At 49.1% G+C, this 26,763-nt stretch overlaps 1 protein-coding gene across 1 annotated transcript; it reads right to left on the reverse strand.

Annotated features, from left to right (window-relative positions):
- Positions 1-948: 948 nt before the first annotated feature.
- HMOX1 (heme oxygenase 1) lies at positions 949-8,121 on the reverse strand. Its single transcript, XM_032646473.1, has 5 exons — positions 7,971-8,121; positions 6,678-6,798; positions 3,980-4,471; positions 2,542-2,641; positions 949-1,487 (listed from the first exon to the last, which is right to left on the reverse strand). The coding sequence occupies exons 1-5, from the start codon at positions 7,991-7,993 to the stop codon at positions 1,357-1,359; spliced, it is 867 nt and encodes a 288-aa protein (XP_032502364.1). The 5' UTR covers positions 7,994-8,121; the 3' UTR covers positions 949-1,356.
- Positions 8,122-26,763: the final 18,642 nt, after the last annotated feature.

Below are 26,763 nucleotides of genomic sequence, written 5' to 3' on the forward strand. Positions count from 1 at the left end.
AGGAGTCGTATAAGGAAAAGCCTTGTCCCCTGCTTTGCTAAATAAACCTCCAGCCAAGGGCTTTCACTCTCCCAGACTGGGAGGCTGCATTTCTACCATTTCAGTGGCTTTCGGGACTTCGGAGAGTGGAAAAGACTTGGGTTTAGAACTGGCCGGACCGGGTTTAAATCCTCCCTGACCCTCAGAGAGCGTTAACACTCCTCACAGCTTTTCTCTGAGGATCAAATGAGATGATATCATGGGTGAGATGATTAGCAAGAATCACAAAACACTGATCTCCCTTGTTTCATAATAGTATTATACACTGTTGGTATTTTATATGCATCTCCTTTGCTTCTCAAAACAGATGAGCTGGGTCTCATGTATTCATGTTAAAAGTGACAGAACTGGGCCCCAAAAAGGTTAATAACTAACCCCAAAGGCAGAGCTACAAAATGGAGTAGCAGGGATTTGAACCAGGGATCACACTCCAGTCCCTAGGGTTCACTGTACAGGACACAAATTTTACCCCAGAATCTGCTCATTTCAGCCTAACAGGGAATCCCATCCTCAGTAAGGCTGAGTCTTGTATCAAGCAGCGTTCACCACAAAGATCTGCCCACCGACTGCTTAAAGGTCACCGCCCCCCATCCTCAGAGCAGAGCACAACATCCCAAACCAGCTCCTGTCATCCCCACCTTCACCCCTTCTCCCCACCAGGCTTTCAAGAAACAAGTGAGGACAAGTCAGCTCCCCAAAGGTAACAGAACCCAAGAAAAACACTTCAGGTTACTATTAAGCCATGTAGTTTATTATTTCACATAAAAGTTAGCGACCAAGGCCACAGTGCTGTTAAACCCCTCCCTCCCACCCCAACCCCGTTATAAAAACAAAACAGAACACAACAAAATACCGCAGCTCAGGCCGAGTCAGGAACGAAAAGTGGCTCCAACAAAAACAAGACGGAAACACGAGACACAACATCTTTGCATATTTATACAAAAATTGCCACAGCCCAGGGGGCAGGCGGTCACAGCATGTCAACAGGGAGACCGGGGACCCAGGGCATTTGGAGGTTCACGACAGCGGTCACTTCTGGCTACATCTTTTGGGCTCTACTGCAGGAACGGGGTGGGGAGGGTGCCCTCAGGGCTGGGCAGGACCCCTCGTCCCACTCTAAAGTTCAGGTCATTGGCTGGACGTGCTTTTGGTTGGGGGAGATGCCGCAGACTCCTTTCTTCCAGAGAGAGAGGGACGCAGGGAGACGGCAGGGACCCCAACAGCTGCTCCCACCCGCCACGCCCAAGGGAGGGAAGTCGGCCAAGAGGCTGTCCCGCTCCAAAAAGAGTTCACGGCCAGGAGCCAGCATGCTTACATTCACAAGGTGTAAAGCCCCACAGCAACCGTTGCCACCAGAAAGCTGAACATGAGGACCCATCGCATGAGCGGCACCTGGGAGAGGATGCTGAGCTGGGGCTTCCCCCTGGACGCCTCCGTGGGAGCAGAGTCTGAAAGAGAAAAGGGACAGTGTCAACACCAGGAGGACAGAGGTGGGCCCGTCTGACATCACAGAAAGACAAAGCAGAGGGGCCTCAGCAGGGTCTAGTACAGTCCCGCTCAACGCAAACCAGTAGCTCTCCGGCCACTGCTTACATACCTCCGAAGACAGGGAGCTTACTACTTCTCCAAGCTCTCCAGTCTTCCATTTTCGGCTACATTGTGAGGAAGTACCCTCCAAGGATACCCAGGGAACCACACTTTGAGAACCATTGCGTTAGGGCCAAGTCCCCTCACCCCCACCAGGTAGCCAATCCCACCAGGACTGGCCACATTCCAACGTTCCCGGGCTCAATCCCGCCAACAGAGGGGTCGACGTGGGCCTAGCACACATGAGAAAGCCGCAGGGCAGGCGGGCGAGGGCGGCCCCGGGAGCAAAGTCCTGAGGTGACCTGCCAAGCAGGTGGCTGAGCCTCACCCCTCCCCTCCCCCAACTCCCAAAGCCACACTGCCACCCACAGGGGTGTCAGGGGACATTTGGTGGAGCACTCCGGTGCTTTTGGAAGTTTCCCAGATGTTCTCTCAGCACAGCCACCCCATCGAGAGCTGTCTGAGAAGTGTGAGGGAGGGACTGACACGAGACACGACCCCGAGGTTACGTGTCTTCCCCGCGTCCATGGCAGGGGAAGAGCTAGCAGCTGTTCTGGGCTCCCTGCCCCATGTCAGGGCGTCTCTGCGTGGGAACCATTAAAAGGTCCCCAAAGGAACCTCAATTAAGAGGGGAGAGGGCTTTGCCGTGACTTCTGAGGGTCCTTGGTGTGCAAGTCTTCTTTTCGAGCCAGTGACCTAGAACGAGCCCAACCTCCCTGATTCTAGAACTGGGGAGACCGAGGCGTGGAGGGGTCACCCACGTGGCTGCAGTCACCCGCTGAAGGCTGGCCCCACGCCCTCTGCCCACGCCCGACTTCGCATTTAAAACATTGAGGAGACAGAAGAGTCAACAGGTGCTGGAGCCAGAGAGCTGCGCCATACTCCCTCCAAATGCCGCCCCCTGGAAGCCCTCACCTTGCGCCCTGCTGCCAGCCCGCCTGCGAAGGCCTGGTGCCTGCGAGGGGCTCTGGTCCTTGGCGTCCTGAGCCAGCAGTTCTTGCAACTCCTCAAACAGCTGCAAGACAAAAGACACATGACTCTGTGAGAGGTGGGGACCGGCCAGCTGAAGGGAGGTTTGAGGTGTGTGGTTGTGAAACATGAGAACATACCAAAATCACAGGAAAAGATACTGATCATCCATGGACCTTTCACCCAGCTTAAGAGATAAGATGTCACAAGTCCATCTGACCCGCCTGCCTGCTCCTCCCCAAATACTCCCCAGCAATAGCCACCGTGAATTCAGAGTTCACCGTGGCCACTCACGCCCTTATGTTGCATCGCTCTGCAACTGATGTCACGAGCGGTACCCTAGCAGGCACTCCATTCTCTTGGTGAGATTCGCCCCTGCTAAGTGTGCTCCATGGTATTCATTAGCCAGGGTTTACAGATGAGAAAACTGCAGCTCCCAGAGATTCAGTGCCTGGGGCCGAGGCTATCCCAGAGGTCAGGCAGTACAAGCCAACTCTCCCATGGGGCTCTGGCTCCAAAGCTCCTGTTCTTTCTATACCACCTCTCTGAAGGACAGATTTTCTTGGAGGACTGACCAGGTTTTGTGGGTGATGATGTTGTTTTTTAGGGGAATGCAAGGAAGGGGCATTGCTCCATTAAGAAGTGCTCGGACAAGGCTCTTCTGGGGTCCCAGGCTGGGAATAAAGAGCCAGGGAGAGCATAAGCTGGGAGCCCCAGTCCCTATGGGGCCTCCAGGTGCGGGGAGAGCGATGGGATTCTCAAACATCCAGATTAGAAGAAACCTCACCCGCCCTGGGAACACACCCACCCCCAGCCCTGCCCAAGAAGTCATCCTTCAAGGAAAGGCCTCACTTGAAGCTCACCTTCCCCTAGATTTGAGACACTTATAGAAAGACACACCCAGCCTCCCTGGCTGAGCTGAGGCCCAGGAGGCGGAGGCCACGTCTACAGCACCCGTAACCCCTGCAGTGCCAACCTGGCTACACACAAATGCACAGGCAACTTGTATGTTGTCACAGAGGACTGCCACAGAGTGCCACAATGGTGATGCTCGCAACCCACAATAACCATAGCTAATATTAGACAGGTGATGCCATGCCAGGCCGTGCTATTAGGACCTGATTGGTTTAAATTCGCTTAAACCTCACAACTCTTACGAGATAATGTCATTTCCCCATTTTACAGACAAGGAAACTGAAGTACAAAGCGATTAAGGGATCTGTCCAACATCATCCAGCCAGTAAGTGGCAGAACTGGAACCCTGGCCCCCGAGCCCCTGTCCCTAACCGTGACCCTCGGCCCCCACCTCCCCTGCTCTGCGTAAAATGTCCCTGGAGGAGCAGCTGGGGGACACGGCGGCCACACAGGGCGGCCAGACCCTCACCTGGATGTTGAGAAGGAAGGCAGCCTTGGCCTCATCGAGGACCCTCTTCTTGACCTCGGGGGTCATCTCCAGAGTGTTCATACGGGAGCGGTACAGCTGCTTGAACTTGGTGGCACTGGCGATGTTGGGGAAAGTGAAGAAGGCCAGGCCCTCTCCGGAGCTGGGCAGGTCCAGGGCCTTCTGAGCGATCTTCTTGAGGACCTGGCCCCCGGACAGGTCACCCAGGTAGCGGGTGTAGGTGTGGGCCACCAGCAGCTCAGGCTCGGCGCGCCCCACCTCTTGGAGTCGCTGCACGTAGCGCCTGGTGGCCTGCGTGTAGGGGATGGCCTCCTGCCAGCGGGACCCGTACCAGAAGGCCATGTCCTGCTCGAGGGCGCCCCTTCGGTGCAGCTCTTCCGGGAAGTAGAGGGGAGTGTAGACCGGGTTCTCCTTGTTGTGTTCGATCTCCTCCTCCAGGGCCACATAGATGTGGTACAGAGATGCCATTACCAGCTGAAACCAGAGCGAGCAGGTCGGTATAAGAGCTCCCCATCCAGCCCCTTCACACTACTGCCTTCAGAGGGACCCTCGTCACCTCCCCGGGCCGGGCCCCCACCTCCTGCCAGCCCCTCCGATCTCCTCCACACAGCAGCCAGAGGGAGTGTCACAAGAGAGAAGTTCGATCATGCGCTGTCTGGGCCTAAAACCCTTTTATCACACTGCATAAAACACGCAGCCTCACTTCATCCTTGGAAAAATCCAACAAAGGCATAGCTATGCCCATTTTACAGAAAAGGAAACTAAGGCCCAGAGAAGAGTATGTGACATGGAGGTCACACAGCTAGTAAGAAATGGAAATGGAGCCAAGCCCAGGCATGGCTAGGGGGGCCATCCTGGCTCTGGAAAACGTACGTGAATGAAAGTACTTATAGGAGATGCCAGGCACCTCCGGCCTTTGACCTCTCGATGACCATCTACAGGGCATGGTTCTCCTCCCCAAAGGACCCCTCTGGAAGCTGAGCTGGGGGACAGGGCCAGTGCTCCTCGGTTCGGGGAACTCCTGTTACACATTAATTCTCTAGTTTGAGTTTGAAAGAGGACAAAAGATAAGTGCTTTGGTGGAGGTTTCCAGACGATTTCTGAGCCATAAACGTTCACGGCAGCACCATTTCTCACCGGGGCAGAAAGCCAAGCAGCCTGGTACAGAACAGCCTGGGCCTTCGACTCTGACCGGCCTGGTTCTAACCCGGCTCAGCCAGTCCTCAGCTGTGTGACCATGGATAAGCCACTCGCCCTCTCTGGGCGATGTGAGGTCTGAGTGGCTCTGCACAAGCCTCGGTTCCCTTCCCTGCAAAGAGGGGTAATCCAACCACACAGTAATGGGCTGGTGTGCAGGTCCAGCAGGATGACACAGGTAAAGCACTAGGTGCAGCCGGGCACTTAGCCCTTGAGTCAGAGGCCATGGTGATAAAAAAAATGCCACCTCCATCAGCATAATCCGAGTGAGCACTGGATCCTCTCGCGGACCTTTGTGCTGCCTTTGAACTCAGTGGCTGAGAAGAAAGACCCAAAGTCTACAGTGGCTGGGGTTGGGATACTCCAGCAGCCACGTCCCCACTGCCTCTGCCCCAGCCTCATTTCAGCAACTGTATGTCAGCCTTTTTTTTTTTTTTTTTTTGGGTGGAGGAGGACAAGGGAGCAAGGGCATAGCCCAGGGCCCCAACCCATTAGAGCTGCACCTTAAATCTCCCTTCACTGAAGCACCTCTCATGTTGGAAGTGGGAGAGCTCCCGAAAGCAAAAGGCAGGGGTGTCAGGAGTGGAGGGCTACAGCTCCCAGCCCCACAGCTCAACCGGAACGAGCCTTTCCTCACACCCAGCACCTGCCTGGTTCTTTGCCACATGCTTTCCTTCTATTTGTATGAATTTCACAGTTGTACTGGGAAATAGCAAAACCTGTGCCTCACATACAACGGGCACTTAAGAAAACCCTGCAGGGAATTCCCTGGCAATCCAGCGGTTAGGACTCTGAGCTTCCACTGCAGGGGGCACGGGTTCGATCCCTGGTCGGGGAACTAAGACCCCGCGTGCCATGCAGCACAGACAAAAAAAATGAAGAAGGAAAGAAAACCCTGCTGTTGAAAAATCTCATTTCATGGATGAGAAAAAGGTACCTTAGGGAGGACAGATGAGGTGTCCTTAGTCTTACTATTAGGAAATGGATGCGCTCGGGCTCGAACCCACATTCCCCCTTGCCTTCAGAGGCAGATGAGAACTAGATCAGAAGCATAAGCTCTGAAACGAAACCAGCCTTGGTTCCATTTTGGCCTTCCCCATTTACCTACTGGCTGTGTGACCTTCTGGTATTTACTTAGTCTCTCTGAGCCTTCCCTTCCTCATCTTCCTTATCAAGACTGAGGCACTAATTAGAAATTAAGTAAAATGCCAAGCAGAGCCTAGGTGGTCAGCTGATGGTAGTACTGCCCCAGCCCCTCCACAACACCACATAGCAGGCTGTGAATCTGCTGTGTGACCTTGGGTAAGTCACCTCCCCTCTCTGAGCCTCAAAGTCACGATCTGTAAAAAGATTCCCTTGAATATGCCCATCTGGCCCCTCAGCATCCCTGGTCCCCACCCCCACTTAAACCACTGCCCTGAGCCTTGGGAGCACCCACACCCAACATTCCCTCTGCCAGGGCTGGTACCACCAGGCCACATACCTTAAAGCCTTCTCGGGTCACCTCGCCCTTCTGAAAGTTCTTCATGAACTGGGCGTTCTCCGCCACGGTGTGCACCTCCTTGGTGGCCTCCTTCAGGGCCTCTGACAAATCCTGGGGCATACTACAGAGAAAGGGAGGGACGTGAACAAGGTGGGGGGCCCTGAGCAGAGTTCCTCCCAACCTTGAGCTTCTGAGGGTACCCCCGCCTGTCGGCAAGACTTAAAGAGATGTCAGCTTTTATCAGGCTTCTCTGCAGAAATCCAGCCTCCCACTTAATAAACCGCCACGCTCCCAACTGCCTTAAGTTGCAGCCCCATCCACACTTTTCAGTCATTAAGATACTATGTAACAAACCGAGAGGGAAGTCCTGGTACCAGTTATTCTCAGTGGAGGAGAGGAGGCAGTAGCACAACCCCGGGAGAGGCAGCAGTTGGCAGGATGCACGTTCACGTTCAGCTTTGTAAGTGCTTTGATTGGCTTTCAGACCCAAGATTTAATTCATTAACTTTGTTGGGCTCAGATACAAATCTCATGACCCCTCATAATGTTTTGCTCATCACAGATGTGTTTGAGTTAAAAAGGCTAAGTCAATTCAGCTTTACTCAAGAAAAAGTCCCTTTCGGCGAGTATTTCTGCCGTATGTCTGCATCCGCCTCCCGAGAAAAGGGTCATTCTCCTTTCTCTCCCACACCTCTTCCAGAAACATCATCCCCTCTTCTGTACGTGCTGATCAAATTCTTGGGAGAAGGAAAGGAGCCAGACTTGGAGGGGGACAAACCAAGGTTCACATCCCAGCTAGCCAGGGAACCTTGGCCTTGCTGCCTCCCCCAGCTGTGCCATTCTCATCAGTAAATGGGGACACAGAAGCCACGGTGATGTCCTGCTCCTGCATTCAACAGGTAGTGAGAGGTGGATGCGGCCAAGAGGGGGCTCTAGTGAGAAAAGCAGGCACTCACAGCCAGCCTTGGACAGCCCCCAGGATCTCGGATTCAGCACACGGCCACCTCCAAGCACACACAAGTCCAAAGCCAAAAACAAAGTTGGATCCCACGGCAACACTCCCATCGGGTCACCCACCCGGAGCCAGGCATGTAATTCATCTTTCATCGCTCCGACTACCCCACCGGGCGGGACTGGAACCCCGCTCCTCCTTATACCAAAGCCCAAGAGGCCGGCCGCCCAGCGAGGTCGCTTCCTGCTTCCCGGCTGAGTCTCGGCAGCTCGGCAGGAGAGCAGGGGCAGGGGCAGGGGCTGCCCCTCCCGGGAGAGGCCGGTCCCTCGCCCCGCGCTTGCCTGTCGGGCTGCGGGCGCTCCATCCTGCGGTGGTGCTGGTGCGGGGTCCGGTGCTGGCTCCGACGTCTCGGGACGGGCTCGTGGAGGCGGGAGGGCGACTGTGCAAAGCCCAGACCGCGCCGTCTATTTATCCCCGGGGCGGGTCACGTGGCCGCCGACAGACAGCCGATCCACACTTACTGGCCCGACATTGCGACACCCGCGAGGGCCGGCGCCCCGCCCGCCCCTGGCCTGCGTGGGTGGAGTAGGCGCGGTCATATGACCCTTGGAAAACAAAGCTATTTAAAACAGGACGTGAAAAGAAAAAAAAAAAAAAAACCAACAACTTCTGGAAATCTGAGCAGCTGTGTGATCCTGCCACCTCCAGAGCCTCCCACCCAGTGATGGGACTTGAACGCTCCAGGGATCTGAATGGTTCCAGAGGGCTGGGAGGCAGTGCTTCTCAGAGCAGGAGGTGTGTGTGTGGGGGGTGGCAACATCAGGGACTCTCCGACCCCAGAGCCTGCCTGCAGTTCCCCGCTTCCCCTCCCCAGCCTACTCCCTAAGTATCACCTCCTCCCGGGTCCCTCAGCTGGCAGCCTGCCTCCTCATACACCCTTTAAATGTCCACTTAGGGCCTTTTTTTTTTTTTCTTGAGAACCTACTACGTGCTAGAGACCGAACTGTTTTCATGGTTCATCCCTCCAGTTACCCTGTGGGGTAGATCACTACCATTTTACAGACAGTGAAACTGAGGCTGGGGAATGAAGCGGCATGCCCAAGGTCACACATAAAGCAGGAAGACGGGACCCAAGCCCCAGGGTGAGTCCAGGTGGCTGCCTGCCTCCTCCAGGCCTTCTTAGCACTTGGTACCCAACTGGACAGCAATGCTGGTCATCCAGACCACCTCCCTGCTTACCTGAGTAGGGCGCGCTTCCAAGACTCATCAGGTCCGATTCACCTCATCCTCAGTGCCCGCACCAGGCCTGGAACGGAGCTGGCTCTCTGATCCACTATGGAATGAATTATGCAGGTGATTGATCCCTTAGGACTGGGGATAAGTATGTCACTGGGTGAGCCCAGATGACAAAACAAACAGCGAGGATGATTCCTAAAGCCCCTTCCCAATGCTGCAATACTGGATTCTAGATTAAACAAACAAAAAAGGTAATTTTGACTCGTTACAAGGATGTTGTTTGTAAACAGGGTAGCAAGTGCCCCATTTATGAAGGAATGTGAGTACAGGCTTGAGGACCGCCCGTCAAGCACGGATTCCCCAACTGGGGGACTACGGTGGCTGAGGCATTCCTTCCCAGCTGTACCCCTATAGGAGTCTCCAATGTTTGGAGGAAGTCTGGAAGAACCAGGCAGGTATGGGAGGTCAGTGTGTCCAGTCCATCCAGTCCAAAGTCAGAGCTCTGGCCCATGATCCACACTCTTCCAGGGTCACTGACCTGAATTTCAGTCACCAAATCAATCCAGTGACCCGGGGGTTGCTGAGCCTCCTAGATAGAAGGGCTATAGGCCAAGGAGTTCAGCTCTTGGTATAAATTATATACCCACCTTCTGCTTCAATGAACAGTGATAGCAATACTAACAGCTAATGTTCACTGAGCACTTACTGTGCGCCAGACTCTGTACTGAACGCATGTATTAACTGATTAAATCCTCATAACACCTCCATAAAGTTGGTACTGTTATTGTCCCCGTTTTACAAATGAGGAAGCTGAGGCAGAGAGGTTAAGGGTTTGAACTCAAGCAGTGTGGCACAAAGATTTCAAAATTTAAGGTGCAGTGTCATCTCCCAGAATACAGTGGAGGGGGAGACCACCCGAAGGAACATGGTTATCCCACTACAGCCCAGAAGTCATCTCCGAGGTTGTCCTCGAAAGGCTCATTCTACAGAGGGTGGCATTTACTTGTTCACAAGATTCACAGAGGTCAGACCTAGAACTGGAGCTGCTAAAAGATTTCAAAAAAGAGTTGCAAGAACTGTTAGAAACAGTTGCCCCCATTAGAATGTAAGCTCCAGGAGGGCAGGGGCTTTGCTTTGTTTTGTGAAATCTCCAGAGACTGGAGCCACGCCTGGCAAGTAGCAGACAACATTGAATGAATGAATAACTAAATAGTTACCACAAAATCTCTTTCTGGTAAACATGATAATATTGCTAGGCTGCCAGGGAGGGCTGGAATCAGGCTACAATTACAAATTGCGATCTGAGCCAAACTTTATTGAACACTTACTATGTGTAGAACCTTTACGTGCAAGATTGCATTTAATCCTGGCAACAGCTCTGTCATTTTCATCTGCGTTTTGTCCATGTAAATATTAAGGCACAGAGAGGTTAAGTAGTTTTCCCAAGTCACACAGCTAGTGATAACAGAGCCAGGATTCAAACCATGGCACTTTGAAGCCACAGCCCATACTCCTGACCCCCACACCACATGCCTTCTTACAGGGGGGCTAGTCTGTTCTCCAGGAGTTTAGAGGATAAGCGTGTGAAGGTCTGAATGCTTCCCATTAGCCTGTCTGTTCAGAAACCCCAGAAGGTAAAGCTCGTGTGATCTGACATCTTCGTACTTAACATGGGAGAGCAGAGCGCCCAAGAGGGGAGTGACTTCCTCAGGCTGTGCCCCGTAGGACACAGAGCATTCAGTGACCCAGACTTCCTGGCTCCCAGTCCGGGTTTGCTACTCATTCCAGCTTCTTCCCTGGGAGCCCCTGACTTGGTAAGAAGAGACTACCCCTCCGTCCCAGAGGACCCCAGGGCAAAGGAGGCCGGGTAAGAGTTGATCTAGTGTCTCGTCTGTCCCAGTGTTGAGCTTGTGGCCCTTCTCCGTGCTGATTCAGCTTCCTGACTTACCCCTTCCCTGTCCTCAAGCAACTGGAACGATGTGAATGGTATTCTTTCTCCTCCTGTGGTAGGCTGAGGTTCACATCCTAATCCCAGAACCCCCACATATGTTACCTTACATGGCAAAACGGTTTTTGCAGATTGGATTAAATTAAGGATCTTAAAATGGAGAGACTATCCTACATTATCCTCATGGGCCTAATGTGATCAGAAAAGTCCTTATAAAAGGGAGGCTGGAGGGTTACAGGTATGGAAGGTGATGTGATAAGGGAAGCAGGACACAGAGAGATTGGAAGATGCTGTGCTGCTAACTTTGAAGATGGAGTTAGGGGCCACGAGCCAAGGAAAGCAGGCACACTCCAAAAGCTAGAAAAGGCGAGGAAGTAGATTCTCCCCTAGAACTCCAGAAGGAATGCAGCCTTGCCCACCCATTTCAGGACTTCTGACCTCCGGAACTCCAGAGGATCTATCTGTGTTGTTTCAAACCACTGTGTTTGTGGTATCTGCCACGACAGCTTCGGGAAGCAGGACAGGGATGGATAGAGAGACCCTTCCTGCCATTTCCCAGCGTTACAGCTTTATTGCATCAGAGAACCCACCACCCTCTCTCTGGGATTTCCTTTCAGAGTCAAATGCTTGAGCAGCTGAAACGGGCCAGTTATGTATGTGTGCTGGAGGTACGAAGCTGAAGAGGCTAGAAGCCCACCGTGACAGAATGTGGGTGCTCAGGGTCCTAACGAAGTCTGGGCCTGGGGAAATGATCCAGAAAGGGGGCAGGGGGCACCAGAGACAAATGTGAGTGGAAATCGGAAAGAAACACTGGGGTCTGCTCTGAGCCAAGCATTCTCCCAAGTATGGCCACGTTTCATCCTCCCCGCACCCAGGAGGTGGGCGTTTATCTGTGGTGGACAGAATCATGGTCCCCCAAAAGATGTCCTTGCCTAATCCCTGCAACCTGTGAATATGTTCTATTACCATCGAATAGGGTCATACTTTGCAGATGTAATTAAGGTTACAGACCTCAAAGTAGGGAGATCACCCTCTAGTCTCTGGGTGGGCCCAGTCTAGTCACAGGAGCCCTTAAAAGTAGAGAACTTTCCCAGGCTGGAGGCAGAAGAGACCTGGCAGGAGAAGTCAGAGAGACATGAAGCGTGAGAAGGACTCAGCGATCGTGATGCTAAATCACAGTCAGGTCAGGGTGGGCCATACAGGCTGGGAGATGTCAGGGGTGAGACGTTGTTTGGGGGCCGCAGGGAAAAGGCACAGCCGAGGCCCCTGGTGGCACAGACCCGGCAGGGACAGGCAGCAGCGTGGAGGCCAGTGTGGCTGCAGCAGAGATGGGAGCAGAAGAGATGCGAACAGAGCCTGTAGGGCCTGCAGGCCCTTGCAAGGACCTTCTGCGAGTAGGGGAGACTGCAGGGCTTGGAGGGGAGGAGTGCTGGGGTCTCACTTGGGGTTTCCTGGGATCAATCACTGGTTGCTATGGGTGACACAGGACATGGGCAGAAGGTTATCTACTGCACAAATCCAGGGAGAGATGATGGTGGCTTGGAAAGGACGGGGAGAGAAGTGGCCTAGGACATTCATATTTTAAAGGCAGCGCTACCAAGAATGTCCGAAGAACAGGAAATGGGTTGTGAGAAAGAGGAGAAGTCAAGGATAACTCCAAAGATTTTGGTTCAGCCAAGTGGGAGGATGGAATTGTCAGTTTACCGCAGTGGGGGACCTCAGCGGCTCAGTCTTGGACAAATCCATTTTGAGATGTATGGGACGGGGCTTTGCCAACGCTGTGCAAACACTTGAGTGGGAAGCTTCTACCCTTTTCTAGAAGTTTCACTTCCTCCTGCCAGCTGTGAAAGCTGCCCTTTCACCAAGCGCCCCGTTGGAGGCTGAGGAAGCAGCTGGTGACTCAGCAAAATCTGCCTTTCCTGTCTCCTCCAGTCCCCCCTCCCAACCATGACACAGCAGAAACGCAGCTGGCGCGAGGGCAACGTGGAAACGGAGACTCAGCGTTGCGAAGGCGCCGCCCGCCCGCCTGCCTGGAAAACAGAAGTGGTTTGGACCGCAGGGAGGGGTCGGGGCTGCAGCTCCCGAGGCTCCAAAGTGAAAAACAGAGGCGAGGCCCCCGCTGAGGCTGGGGGAACACGGGGTTGAGGGGTGGGTGGCCTCTAGCTTCAGCTGGACCGGTATTCCAGGGGAATCGGTGGACCCCCGCCTGGGTAAACAGGGTCACTCAGGGTGTCCTGACCGCACCCATGCCCCACACGGACCTTGACCCAGCGGGTGTGGGGCGGGGGGTGGCATGGGGAGCGCAGTGGTGACGTGCAGCCTAAATGGACCACAGCCTTCCTCTCCGCAAGGCAGACGAGCCCAAGTCGTGAAAACCATCCTCAGTCTGGACTGTAAAACGCTGAATCTTTCAGGGTTCTGAGAGACCTCATAAAGAAGGTTGAAACCCCACCAGGAGAATGGGAGAAAAACGTTTGCTCCACGTGTAACAGACAAAAGATGAACATTCCTAATAAAAGAGCTCCCCATGTTATATGTGTATAACTGAATCACTTTGTCCACTTGAAACTAACACAACGTTGTAAATTAACTGTACATTAACACAAATAAAGTAAAAAAGAGAGAGGGAAAAAAAAGAGCTCCCCAAAGCAGTAAGACGGTCACCAGGAAATGATAGCATTTTTTTTTTTTTTTTTTTTTTTTTTTTGCGGTACGCGGGCCTCTCACTGTTGTGGCCTCTCCCGTTGCGGAGCACAGGCTCTGGACGCGCAGGCTCAGCGGCCACGGCTCACGGGCCCAGCCGCTCCGTGGCATGTGGGATCCTCCCGGACCGGGGCACGAACCCGTGTCCCCTGCATCGGCAGGCGGACTCTCAACCTCTGTGCCACCAGGAAAGCCCCAATGTTAGCATTTGATAGGGGTTGCTTATCATGACCTTCCTGGGAGGGCTGGGTGCCCTCATCCACAAAAATGCAGGAGAAGCGGGGGGCCCTGGCCCTGATGGAACACCTTTTCATTCCTTATCTCCTGTACTCCTTCTCCTGCCCCTGATTTTGCTGAGAAGGCAACTGAAGTGCTGGCACCACTCCTCTGGTCAGTACGCATGGCTAGCTCCACATGGCCCTTGAGATAAAGTGCAAACTCTTTAGCCTGGCACTCCCAGCCCTCGGCCATGTCTCCAGTGGGAGGGATCCCACCCTTCTTGCTCCATCACACCCTCGGCCACGTCTCCAGTGGGAGGGATCCCACCCTTCTTGCTCCGTCACACCCTGTGTGCCAGTCTCAGGAATACCTACCTCCCCCTGAACTACCAAGGCTCGCACGCCTCTGGTCCCTCTTGCCTAGAATGCTCTCTCCTGTCCCTTTGCTGGGCTGGTCACCTTTCAAGACTCAGCCCAGAAACAGATTATAGGCCTCCATGAAATAGCTAAACCTACAAAACATATAGAATAAATCATAAAGGAAAATCTTACCTTAGATTTGGCAAAGATTTCTCAAATACAACCAAAAAAAAACAAAAGAAAAAGCACAAAATATTAAAGAAAAAAAGCAACCAGTGGGACTTAATTAAAAGTTAAGACTTTTGCCCCTTCAAAGACACTGTGACCAAGAAAAGAGGCGTCAGAGACTAGAAGAAAATATTTGCAAAAATATATCCAACAAAGGACTTGTCTGTAGAATATGTAAAGAACCGATATGATTCAATAATAAGAAGGCAAATAAGTGAATTTTTAAAAACAATTTACCAGAGAAGATATGTGAATGCTAACTAAACACGTGAAAAGATATTCAAGTTCATAGGTTAGGGAAATGCAAATTAAAACTGGTATGAGACATCACTACACACCTATCCTAATGGCTAAAATTAAAAGCTGGTTCTTCCTGCTGCTGAGAATGCAGAGCAATGAGAACACTCATTTACTGCTGGTGGGAACGTAAAATGGTACGCGCAGGAGGCCAGAGTGTGACACCCCCCAAACTACCACTTTGGTATGAGGGTTATTTTGAGTTGAAGACAACTGAGAAAGAGCAAATCCCAGCAAACCATTCTCTGCTTTCCCCCTTACTTGCTTCAAAGCAGGCTTGGACAACTCCAGACTCTTAGCCCAGGGATGGCACTCAGAGGAATCGGCATAACACAACTTACCAGATTAACCCTTATCTTCCATTAGTTTCCCCCATATATTTACCCTCCCCCAGCTTGCTGCCCCCCGAAGCCTAAAGTCTTTTTCCTTTTTCTTGTCACCTGTCTACACATTTATTCTAAGATGCTACATAAGCCCCAGTTCTGACCACTCTTTTGAGTTACTCAGCACTGTGTTCCTCCCATGTGGATGTACGCTGCGTGGGTTAATACACTCTGCTTCTCTCTTATTAATTTATCTTTCTAAAAATTAATTAATTAATTAATTTGGTTGCACCGGGTCTTAGTTGCAGCTCACCAGCTCCTTAGTTGCAGCACGTGACTCCTTAGTTGTAGCACGCGAACTCTTAGCTGTGGCATGCGTGTGGGATCTAGTTCCCTGACCAACGATCGAACCCTGCATTAGGAGCTCGGAGTCTTAACCACTGCGCCACCAGGGAAGTCCCTAATTTATCTTTCATCGGCTTAATTTCCAGGGCCCCCAGCTGGGAACCTAGGAGGGTAGAAGAAAAAGGTTTTTTCCTCCCCTACAGTACAGCCACTTTGGAAAACGGTCTGGCAACTTCTTAAGAGGCTAAACATACACCTACCGTACACCCCAGTGATTCCACTCCTAGGTACACATTTGCCTACAAGAAATGAAAGCGTATGTTCACACTTGTACATGAATGATCACAGTGGCTTTATTTGCAAAAGTCTCAAACTGGAAACAACCCATCAACAGGTGAATGGATAAACAAATTGTGCTATGAACATACTCTGGTTACTCAGCGAAGAAATGGAATGAACCATTGACCCACACAACATGAATGAGTCTCAAAATGATTATGCTGAGTAAGAGAAGCCAGGCCCCCCGCAGAAGGGCACTTACTGTATAATTCCATTTATATAAATTATGTATGAAATGTATATAGAACTATGTAAAGTTTCAGGAAATGCAAACTAATATAATCAGATCAGTGGTTATCTCATTGGAGGGGGGGATTACGAAGGACCATGAGGAAACTTTTGGGAATGATGGATAAGCTCATTATCTTGATTGTGGAGATGGTTTCATGGTATACATATGTCAAAATTCATCAGTTTGCATACTTTAAATATGTAGAGTTTATTGCATGTCAGTTACATCTCCATAAAGCTGTAACTCAGCCCAGACTTTGCTGATGTTCTCCCCTTCGCCTTATGGGGTCCCCCCACTGAGGTTCCTGTGTCCCAGTTGCCCCCATCCTGACCATGAGCTCCTTGAAGACAGTAAGGACCGTGTCACTTCTATGCCCAGAGCCTGGCACAAGGCAAGAAATCGGTATGTATTAAATGAATGAAGCTTAGCAGGGTTAAATCTCCTGCCGATGGTCACACAGCTCACCTAGGACTTGAGGCCAGGTGTGTCTGGCTCTAAAGCATGCTGAAGTTCTACAACACTGAGCTGGGCCTAAGGCAGTGAGGGATGGAGAAGGACCAGTACCTTTCTCCAACACTGCCTAGCCTCCATTAGCACAGGTCCAGGGGCTGAAGACCTATGGCGAGACCAGGCAGCAGTCCAGTGTTTGGGAGCTTAGACGGCTGGAGAGCTTGGCCAATATGGAGCCTGACTATGGCTCCAAGACCTGGTTGGACCTGGTTCAATCTGATCACAGCACTTGTAGGTAGTGTAGACTGGTCAAAACAATGAACCCTAAGCAAAAGGACTGCCGTCAAATCTGGGATTCATGACTTACCTCATGTGTATACTTCAACCCCACTAAGCTTTTATTTCCTTGTCTGACAAAACGAGGAGACATAATTGCATCAGCTCAAGGGGATGTGGTGAGGATTAAATCAGTTTAATATCTGTGGGAAGCTCAGAGCCGGGCCTGGCACAGGAAGCCTGTAATGAGTGTTAGGCGTTGTTTGGTCAGAAAGGGGCATCCAGTTCCCCTTTCAGGATCCCCCAGAGCCTTCTTCCTATCTAGAAGTCTCTGGATGGTTCTCAGTAGGGTGGGGTCACTAACATCTGACAAACCTTGCTCTCAGTTGGGAGTTTTGAATATCAGATTCCCCATCTTTATTTTTTTCTCAAAAAAGTAATCTTTGAAATAATTCCAAATATGCAGAAGTTGCAGGAATAATACAGAGAATTCCTGCGTTTTCACCTAGATTCACCAGTTGTTGGGTTAGCATTTGGTCACATTTATCATTTATCCTGTCTCTCTCTTGATTTTTTATATATACACATACTCTTTTTCATATAATATATATTTATTTATTCGTTATTTTTTAATTAAAAAATTTTAAATTTTATTTGGCCACACTACACGGTGTGCAGGCTCTTAGTTCCTTGACCAGGGATGGAACCCATGTCCCCTGCGTTGGGACTGCAGAGTCTTAACCATTGGACTGCCAGGGAAGTCCCCATATAATATATATTTATTTAAAATAAAATTTTCCTGGCTCATTTAGTATGTATTATATCTGGAAGACTGTCTCTCGTAACCTGCAGTACAAGTATAAACATCAGGAAATTTGACTTTTATACAAATCATTATATAAAGCCTATATGCAAATCTCACCAATTGCCCTCAAAGGTCCTTTATAGCCCTTTCCCTCAGTCCAGGTTCTAACCCAGATGCTGCATTGCATTTAGTCGTCCTGCTTCTTTGCCCTCTGCAGCCTCTGTTTCATGACTTTGTCGTTTGGGGATGCTCCGGACTGGCTGTTTCCCAGACGACCCTGCCTTTGACTAGATCCCCATCTCCTAAAGAGGATCATCACGCCCACCCCACTGGACTCTGCAATCTGCAGTGTGAAGCCTCCAGCACTGCGCCTGGCCGCCAAGAAATGTTAGTTCCCTAAAACAGGGATGAGGCGAGGACAGCAGGCTGGGGAGGAGGGGAAGGGAGGAGGCGAGGAGGGCTCGCCTTGCTGGACTCCGCTGTCCGTGGGGACGTGCGGGATCCAAGGAGTCACCGCCTCCGCCCGCCCGGCAGCGGGGATTTTGCCCAGAGAGATTAAACCGGGAGCAGCTGGAACCGTGACTCAGCGAAAACATCTCGGGACCGTGACTCAGCGAAAAGCCGCAGGGGACCGTGACTCAGCTGTACCCGCTGGGAAATGATTACTCAGCAGGGCAGGCGGAGCCCGGCTACGTGCGCTGGCGCCCAAGCAGTCCTCAGGAAGGGGACAGCGTGCCGGCCTTGACCGCCGCGTCCTCCCCAACTCCTCACTTTTCTGAGAGCCAACAGCCGTTTAACACCAGGGCCAACCGTGCAGGGCTGTTGGGAGGCTTACATGAGCTCTGGAATGGCAGACGTTCACAGGGTACCTTAACAAATGACCTGGAGCGAGTGACACCGCCACTCACTGCCTCAGCAGTGTGGGAACTGCGGCAGCGCCTCGAAGGTGGTTGGCCCAGCCGAGTGATCAGCGATTTCCTTCTGCCTGATTCAATAAATACTTGGTTGTCTCTCTGAGACTTCAGTTTCCCCATCTAAAAACTGAGGGACAGGGACTTACCTGGTGGCCAGTGGTTAAGAATTCACCTGCCAATGCAGGGGACACGAGTTTGATTCCTGGTCGGGGAAGATCCCACATGCCGTGGAGCAACTAAGCCCGTGCACCACAACTACTGAGCCTGCGCTCTAGAACCCGCGAGCCACAACTACTGAAGCCCACGTGCCTAGAGCCCACGCTGTGCAACAAGAGAAGCCACAGCAATGAGAAGCATGTGCACCTCAACGAAGAGTAGCCCCCGCTCACCGCAACCAGAGAAAGCCCGCGTGCGGCAACGAAGACCCAATGCCGCCAAAAATTAATTAATTAATTAAAGAAAAAGAAATTAACAACAACAAAAATACCTGAGGGACAAGATAAGCTCCCTTCACTTAATGACATTCCATGGTCTATTATCATCCTTGAAGCTTAGATAAATTTCTAAAATAATCTCATTTACCCACCAGTTATGAAAGTACTGCATGGCTATTTGCAACAGTGAAATCTGTAATCTCACACTTGCAGACAATCAGTGTTAATATGCTAGCATTTTTTTAATTGAACAAATGAAAAAGTGTCATACTCACAAAGGAGTAAGTATACAATATGATATGTAAGAAACAGCACAGCTTAAAAAATAGGTGTCTTTCTTTACAGCCTTTTTCTTTGCAAATTCTATATGTTGTGATCATGTTTATTTTGTGCCTTTTTTTCCCCTTTTACTTAACCGTTTTCCTCAAATATCACAAGCCCCTTGTAAGCATCATTTCAAAGGCTGCACAAAAATCCACTAAGTGGACATATATATTCATTCAACATATAATATACCTAAGTGGCCAGCCCCTATGTTTAACCTTTGGGTTGCTTTTTCTTTTCTTTTCCTTTTTTTCTATCAAAAGGGGAAGATGAGTATTTAAAACAAACAAACACAAATAACCTCAGTGGATTTCATATAGCAGGGGAGGGGCATAATTCACGTCAGAGATTTGCCTTTTTGATTTTGGAACATGCTTTGCTGCCTCGCACCCACCCCACAAGGTCTGAAAGGAGAAGGTGAAACAGAAGGAGAAAGGGTGGAGGGGGAGCGGCTTCTGAGACAGGGTCCTTCAGCGGAAGCTGGAAAGTCAGCCCACGGAAGTCAGGATACAGCCCAGCTGCTACACTGAGGCTTAGGGTGAGAAAGTGGTGAATGGCCACTGGGCTTGTGGACAGAGGTAGCAAATATTCAACTTTAAGGTGCTGCCTTTGCTGCGTGCCCTGTAATTCTCGTCCACCACCCCAGACCCTCAGTCAAAATCTGCAGTTCACAAAAGTCTCAGGCAGCGATCTTTGCAGGAATGAAAAACTGGGTTCCCTGAGAAGAGATGGAGGCTTCAGAAGAAAGAAATGCGGGCAAAGGGGGGTGGCCTGGGGGACTGTGAGCTCCCCCAACAAGAGGTGCCTTGGTGGGGGGGGGCTGGGGACTTTGTATTTGAAAATTAAAAAACAGGGTGTTTCTACATAATTCAAGAAGTTGGGGCACCAGGGAGGCACACACTGGGTTACACATCATTGTGAATAACAACAAAAGGAACATCTTCAGGCAAAAAGTGTTTCCTTATATAAAGTAGATAAACAACAAGGACCTACTGTCTAGCACAGGGAACTATATTCAACATCTTGTAATAACGTATAATGGAAAAGAACCTGAGAAAAAATATATACGTATATAAGTATAACTGAATTACTTTGCTGTATACCTGAAGCTAACACAACATTGTACATCAGCTATACTTCAGTAAAAGAAAGTTTTTTGAAAAAGTGTTTCCTGCATTTTTGACTATGGGTTTCCATAGAAACCTGAGAGCAGAATTACTGGGTCAAAGCATAAACATATTTTTAAGGCCTCTAGAGTCTTTTACCTAATTATAGGTAAAAGTAAGTTATTGCTTTTTAAAACTTTGAATATTTCCCACATTTTCTATAGTAAATATGACTTTTATTATTGAAGCAGAGGGAGGGGGGGTTGTTTTCATTTGTTTGAGTGACAGCCTGGGGGAAGGACCACCTCGGGGTCCTGTGAGTGAAGGCAGCTAGAGGTCCGGGGCCCAGCCCCTCAGGAAAGGAGAAAGGATTCTGGGGCTCTAGGAAGAGGTCTGTGATGCTGCACCCAGGGTAGGGAGGAGCCTTCTCACAGGTCACTTGGCAGCCCTCACCCCCAGTACATCAGTATGTGACTTTGCCCTGAGCAGTTGGCTGGGCAGCTGGTTGTAGGTATGTGTGTGTGCCTGTGTTGTGTGTGCATGTGTTGTGCAGGGATGCAGTGGGGTGGTGGAAGAGGCAATAAGGAATGGAGGAGAAGCTTGGTGCTGTGTTCAAGGGGGAGGAAGAGCTCTCCTCCCTCCCTCCTCCCGCCCGGAGCTCAGCCTCGGCCTCTGCGAGAAGGGGAAGCAGAATTGGCTGATAAGGCTGATATGTGCCCCTGTGGAGTATGGGATGAAGTTCAAGATAGCCTTATGCAATAGGAAAGAAGGAACCTAGCTCCACATTGGTTCTGTTTCTTTTACTTGAACCTTTGTACTCTATTGCTTTTGCTACAAGTTAAGAATGTTGCCTAGAGCCTGAAATACACAGGATAGCCCATTCTGAGGGCTCTGACCTTTAAAGGGCTAACACTTTTCCATGCATATAGAGATAAAATTTGCAGAACAGGACTTCCCTGGTGGCGCAGTGGTTGAGAGTCCGCCTGCCGATGCAGGGGACACGGGTTCGTGCCCCGGTCCGGGAAGATCCCACATGCCGCGGAGCGGCTGGGCCCGTGAGCCATGGCCGCTGAGCCTGCGCATCCGGAGCCTGTGCTCCGCAACGGGAGAGGCCACAACAGTGAGATGACGGCGTACCGCAAAAAAAAAAAAAAAAAAAAAAAAGTTGCAGAACAGAGAATAACATTTGTCTTGTTGGAGGGTTCCAGGAACATCATGACCTGACCTACCTGGACAGCTGCAAGAACAAAGGATTCTGACAACACGAAGTCTACAACAACCAAACACCCGCCCCCACTGCTTTAGAACAAAAGAAGCCTGAATTCTATGTTGGGTAAGATGGTTCTTTGGGACACTAGTCCACCATCTTCTCGGTCAGCTGGCTTTCCGAATAAAGTCACTATTCCTTGCCCCAACAACTTGCCTTTTTTTTTTTTTCGGTACGCGGGCCTCTCACTGTTGTGGCCTCTCCCGTTGCAGAGCACAGGCTCCGGACGCACAGGCTCAGTGGCCATGGCTCACGGGCCCAGCCGCTCCGCGGCATGTGGGATCTTCCCGGGCCGGGGCACGAACCTGTGTCCCCTGCATCGGCAGGCGGACTCTCAACCACTGCGCCACCAGGGAAACCCATGCCTCTTGATTTATTGGCCTGTCGTGCAGTGAGCGGTACGAGCTTGGACTCAGTAGCACTTAAGGAATGTTCTAGGAAGAATTGTGTCCCCCCAGAATTCATACGTTGAAGCCCTAACTTCTACACATGAATGTGACTGTGTTTGGAGATGAAGTTAACAGGAGGCCCTTAGGGTGGCCCTAATCCAATGTGACTGGTGTCCTTCTAGGAGGAGAGATACACAGAGCCCCGGGGCACATGCCCAGAGGAAGGGTCATCTGCGAGCCACGGAGAGAGGCCTCAGAAGAAACCAGCCCTGCTGACTGTTGCACCTCCAGCCTTCGGAACTGGGAGAATGAATGTGTGTTGCCACCCAGTCTGTGACATTTGGTCCTGGTATCCCTAGCAAACTAACATGGGGTCCCCGACTCCAAAACCTGGAGGGACCCTGAGAGACCAGACTTACCAACTCTGCCTTCCTCTCCTCTTCTCCCTTTCTCCCTTTTTATTGTGAAAGCATTTCAGACCTTCCAAAAAGCTGAATGGAACAGCATGGTGGGCACCAGCACACCCGTCCCTGAGGTCACACACTGATGACACTTTGCTGCTTTTGTTTCTCTCCCTCCTTTTCTTTTTTATAGGCAGACCTTGGAGATATTTGCAGGTTCGGATCCAGATCACCTCCATAAAGCCAAGATTGCAATAAAGAGAGTCACACAAATTTTTTGATTTTCCCAGTGCATATCAAAGTTGTACTATACTGTAATCTAAGTGTGTAATAGCATTATATCTAAAAAAGCAATGTATATACCTTAATTTAAAAATACTTTCCTTATCATACTAAGTGAAGTAAGTCAGATAGAGAAAGACAAATACCATACGATGTCACTTATATGTGGAATCTAAAATATGACACAAATGAACTTATCTATGAAACAGAAACAGACTCACAGATATAGAGAACAGACAGGTGGTTGCCAAGGGGGAGGGGGTCGGTGGAGGAATGGAGTGGGAAGTTGGGGTTAGCAGATGTAAGCTTTTATATATAGGATGGATACACAACAAAGTCCTACTGTATTCAATGTCCTATGACAAACCATAATGGAAAGAGTATTTTAAAAAAGAATATATATCTATAGATCTATATATATCTGAATCCCTTTGCCGTAAGCAGAAATTAATGCAACATTGTAAATCAACGATACTTCAACTTAAAAAGTTAAAAAATAGTTTCTGCTACAAAATGCTATCATCTGACAACACAGGGTTGTCACAAACCTTCAATTTGTAAAAAAAATGCTGTATCTGCAATCACAGTAAAAAGAGGTTTGCCTGCATTCTTTTTTGCAGCACTGTTATAACCCTTCACCTGTGAGAGAAAAGGCTCATGCTATCATCATCACACTAAAGAAGGTGACCGCTGACTCCATGACGTCCTTCACCTCTGTCCACATTCCATTTCCCCAGGGATCCCCAAAACAGCTCTTTAAAAGACACCTTCCTCCCCCATAACCCAGTCAAGTTTCACACCTTCCTTTTGCTTGTCATGTCTTTCTAGGATCTTTTAACAGTATCTTTTTTTTTTTTTTTTTTTGCGGTACGTGGGCCTCTCACTGTTGTGGGCTCTCCCGTTGCAGAGCACAGGCTCCGGACGCGCAGGCTCAGCGCCATGGCTCACGGGCCTAGCCGCTCCACGGTATGTGGGATCTTCCCGGACCGGGGCACGAACCTGCATCGGAAGGCAGACTCTCAACCACTGCACCACCGGGGAAGCCCTTAACAGTATCTTTTGACATTAACTTGTGAAGAATTGTTTTGAAAAATTAGGTCAGTTGCCTTGAAAATGTCCCATGTTCAGGACTTTCCTGGTGGTCCAGTGGCTGACTCCTTGCTCCCATTGCAGGGGGCCCAGGTTTGAACCCTGGTCAGGGAACTAGATCCCACATGCTGCAACGAAGATCCCGTGAGCCACAATTAAGACCTGGCGTAGCCAAATAAATAAATAAATATTAAAAAAGGAAAACAATACTCCCATTTACCATTGCAACAAAAAGAATAAAATACCTATGAATAAACCTGCTTAAGGAGGTGAAAGACTTGTATTCAGAAAACTATAAAACATTGATGAAAGAAATCAAAGATGACATAAACAGATGGAGAAATATACCATGTTCTTGGATTGGAAGAATCAATATTGTGAAAATGACTCTACTACCCAAAGCAATCTACAGATTCAATGCAACCCCTATCAAACTACCCATGGCATTCTTCACAGAATTAGAACAAAAAGTCTTACAATTCGTATGGAAACACAAAAGACCCCGAATAGCCAAAGCATCTTGAGAAAGAAAAACGGAGTTGGAGGAATCAGGCTCCCTGACTTCAAACTATACCACAAAGCTACAGTAATCAAGACAGTATGGTACTGGCACAAAAACAGAAATATAGATCAATGGTACAGGATAGAATACCCAGAGATAAACACATGCACATATGGGTACCTAATTTACAACAAAGGAGGCAAGAACATACAATGGAGAAAAGACTGCCTCTTCACTAAGTGGTGCCAGGAAAACTGGACAGCTACATGTAAAAGAATGAAATTAGAACACTCCCTAACACCATACACAAAAATAAACTCCAAATGGATTAAAGACTTAAATGTAAGACCAGACACTATAAAACTTTTAGAGGAAAACATAGGAAAAACACTCTTTGACATAAACCACAGAAAGATCTTTTTTGACCCACCTCCTAGAGTAACAGAAATAAAAATAAACAAATCGGACTTAACTAAACTTAAAAGCTTTTGCACAGGGAAGGAAACCATAAACAAGACAAAAAGACAACCCTCAGGATGGGAGAAAATATATGTGAGTGAAACAACAGACAAAGGATTAATCTCCAAAACATACGAACAGCTCATGGAGCTCAATATCAAAAAAAACAAACAATCCAGTTAAAAAATGGGTGGAAGACCTAAATAGACATTTCACCAAGGAAGACATACAGATGGCCAAGAAGCACATGCAAAGATGCTCAACATCACTAATTATTAGAGAAATGCAAATCAAAACTACAATGAGGTAACACCTCACGCTGGTCAGAATGGCCATTATCAAAAAAGCTAGAAACAATAAATGCTGGAAAGGGTGTGGTGAAAAGGGAACCCTCCTACACTGTTGGTGGGAATGTAAATTGATACAGCCACTATGGAAAACCGTATGGAGGTTCCTTAAAAAACTAAAAATAGAACTACCATATGACCCAGCAATCCCACTACTGGGCATATACCCTGAGAAAACCATAATTCAAAAAGACACATGCACCACAATGTTCATTGCAGCTCTATTTACAATAGCCAGGACACGGAACCAACCTAAATGTCCATTGCCAGATGAATGGATAAAGAAGATGTGGCACATATATACAATGGAATATTACTCAGCCATAAAAAGAAATGAAATTGAGTTATTTGTGGTGAGGTGGATGGACCTAGAGTCTGTCATCTTGAGTGAAGTAAGTCAGAAAGAGAAAAACAAATACCTCCTGATTAGATTCTGGCGAAACATTTTTGGCAAGAATACTATGTGGTTATGTTAAACCTCCTCATAAGGTAAACAAGGAAACTGAGATCCAGTTAGCTGGTGGCAGAGTTTAGATGCTTTTTATTACCAGATTTTTAATTTGCCTTTATTAGGCCTATGACTGATTATGTAGGACTTTTAGGAAAAGTGCCTTTGTGTCAAGTGGGAGATGCTCACTAAACAAAGGGAAACAGACTTATAAACGATGCTATTCCTTCTTTATAAAGCCTGGTGGTTAAACACATCTAGACCTGGCTTTGAATCCCATTAGTAATAAGCCGTGTGACCTGGCCAAGTCTATTACTGTCTCTGTGCCTGGGTTTTCTTATCTGTAAAATGGGGATAATTATAGTATCTACCTCCTAGCTTGTGTGAAATCAAATTATCCATGTCAAATATTTAGCATTGTGCCTGGCTTGTTATAATCGTGCGATAAAAAGTAATTATTTCCGTGGATATGTTGTTTTAAAATTTGTAACTGATATTTTCTTTTTAATAAAAAGTGACATATAAAAAACAGTTTTTAAAAGAAGCTTTTCCATGTGATTTGTCAACTATTTTTTTCTCAATCACTTCATTCCTGTAAGCTATTCTTTTTTTTTCTGTTTTAATATTTAAAAAATTGAAGTACAGTTGATTTACGATGTGTTAATTTCTGCTGTACAGCAAAGTGATTCAGTTATACATACATATATACATCCTTTTTAAAAATATTCTTTTCCATTATGGTTTATCATATGATTTAAAAAATATATTTATTTATTTTTGGCTGTGTCGGGTCTTAGTTGTGGCATGCGGGCTCTTTGTCGCATTGTGCGGGTTTCTCTCTAGTTGTGGTGTGCAGGCTCAGTAGGTGCAGCACGCAGGCTCATTTGCCCTGTGGCCTGTGGGATCTTAGTTCCCCGATGAGAGATTGAACCCGTGTCCCCCACATTGGAAGGCGGATTCTTAACCACTGGACCACCAGGGAAGTCCCTATCATAGGATATTGAATATAGTTCCCTGTGCTATACAGTAGGACCTTGCTGTGTATCCATCCTATATATAAAAGCTTACATCTGCTAACCCCAGCCTTCCACTCCAGCCCTCCCCCAACCCCCTCCCCCTTGGCAACCGCCAGTCTGTTCTCTGTGTTGGTGATTCTGTTTCTGTTTCATAGGTAGGTTCATTTGTGTCATATTTTAGATTCCACATATAAGTGGTATCGTATGGTATTTGTCTTTCTCTTTCTGACTTACTTCGCTTAGTATGACACTCTCTAGTTGCATGTGGATATGTTTTTATAATTATGATGATTGAGAAATGAGTGCCCTGGTCCTGCCCCCTGCTGCCTTCTCCTCTCCCTGAAGTGAGTGAGCAGGAGGGAGGTAGAGGTGGGGAAGAGCTGGAACTTGAGCGAA

The sequence above is a fragment of the Phocoena sinus genome, chromosome 10 (genome assembly GCF_008692025.1).
Source record: "Phocoena sinus isolate mPhoSin1 chromosome 10, mPhoSin1.pri, whole genome shotgun sequence".
Lineage (NCBI taxonomy): Eukaryota > Metazoa > Chordata > Mammalia > Artiodactyla > Phocoenidae > Phocoena > Phocoena sinus.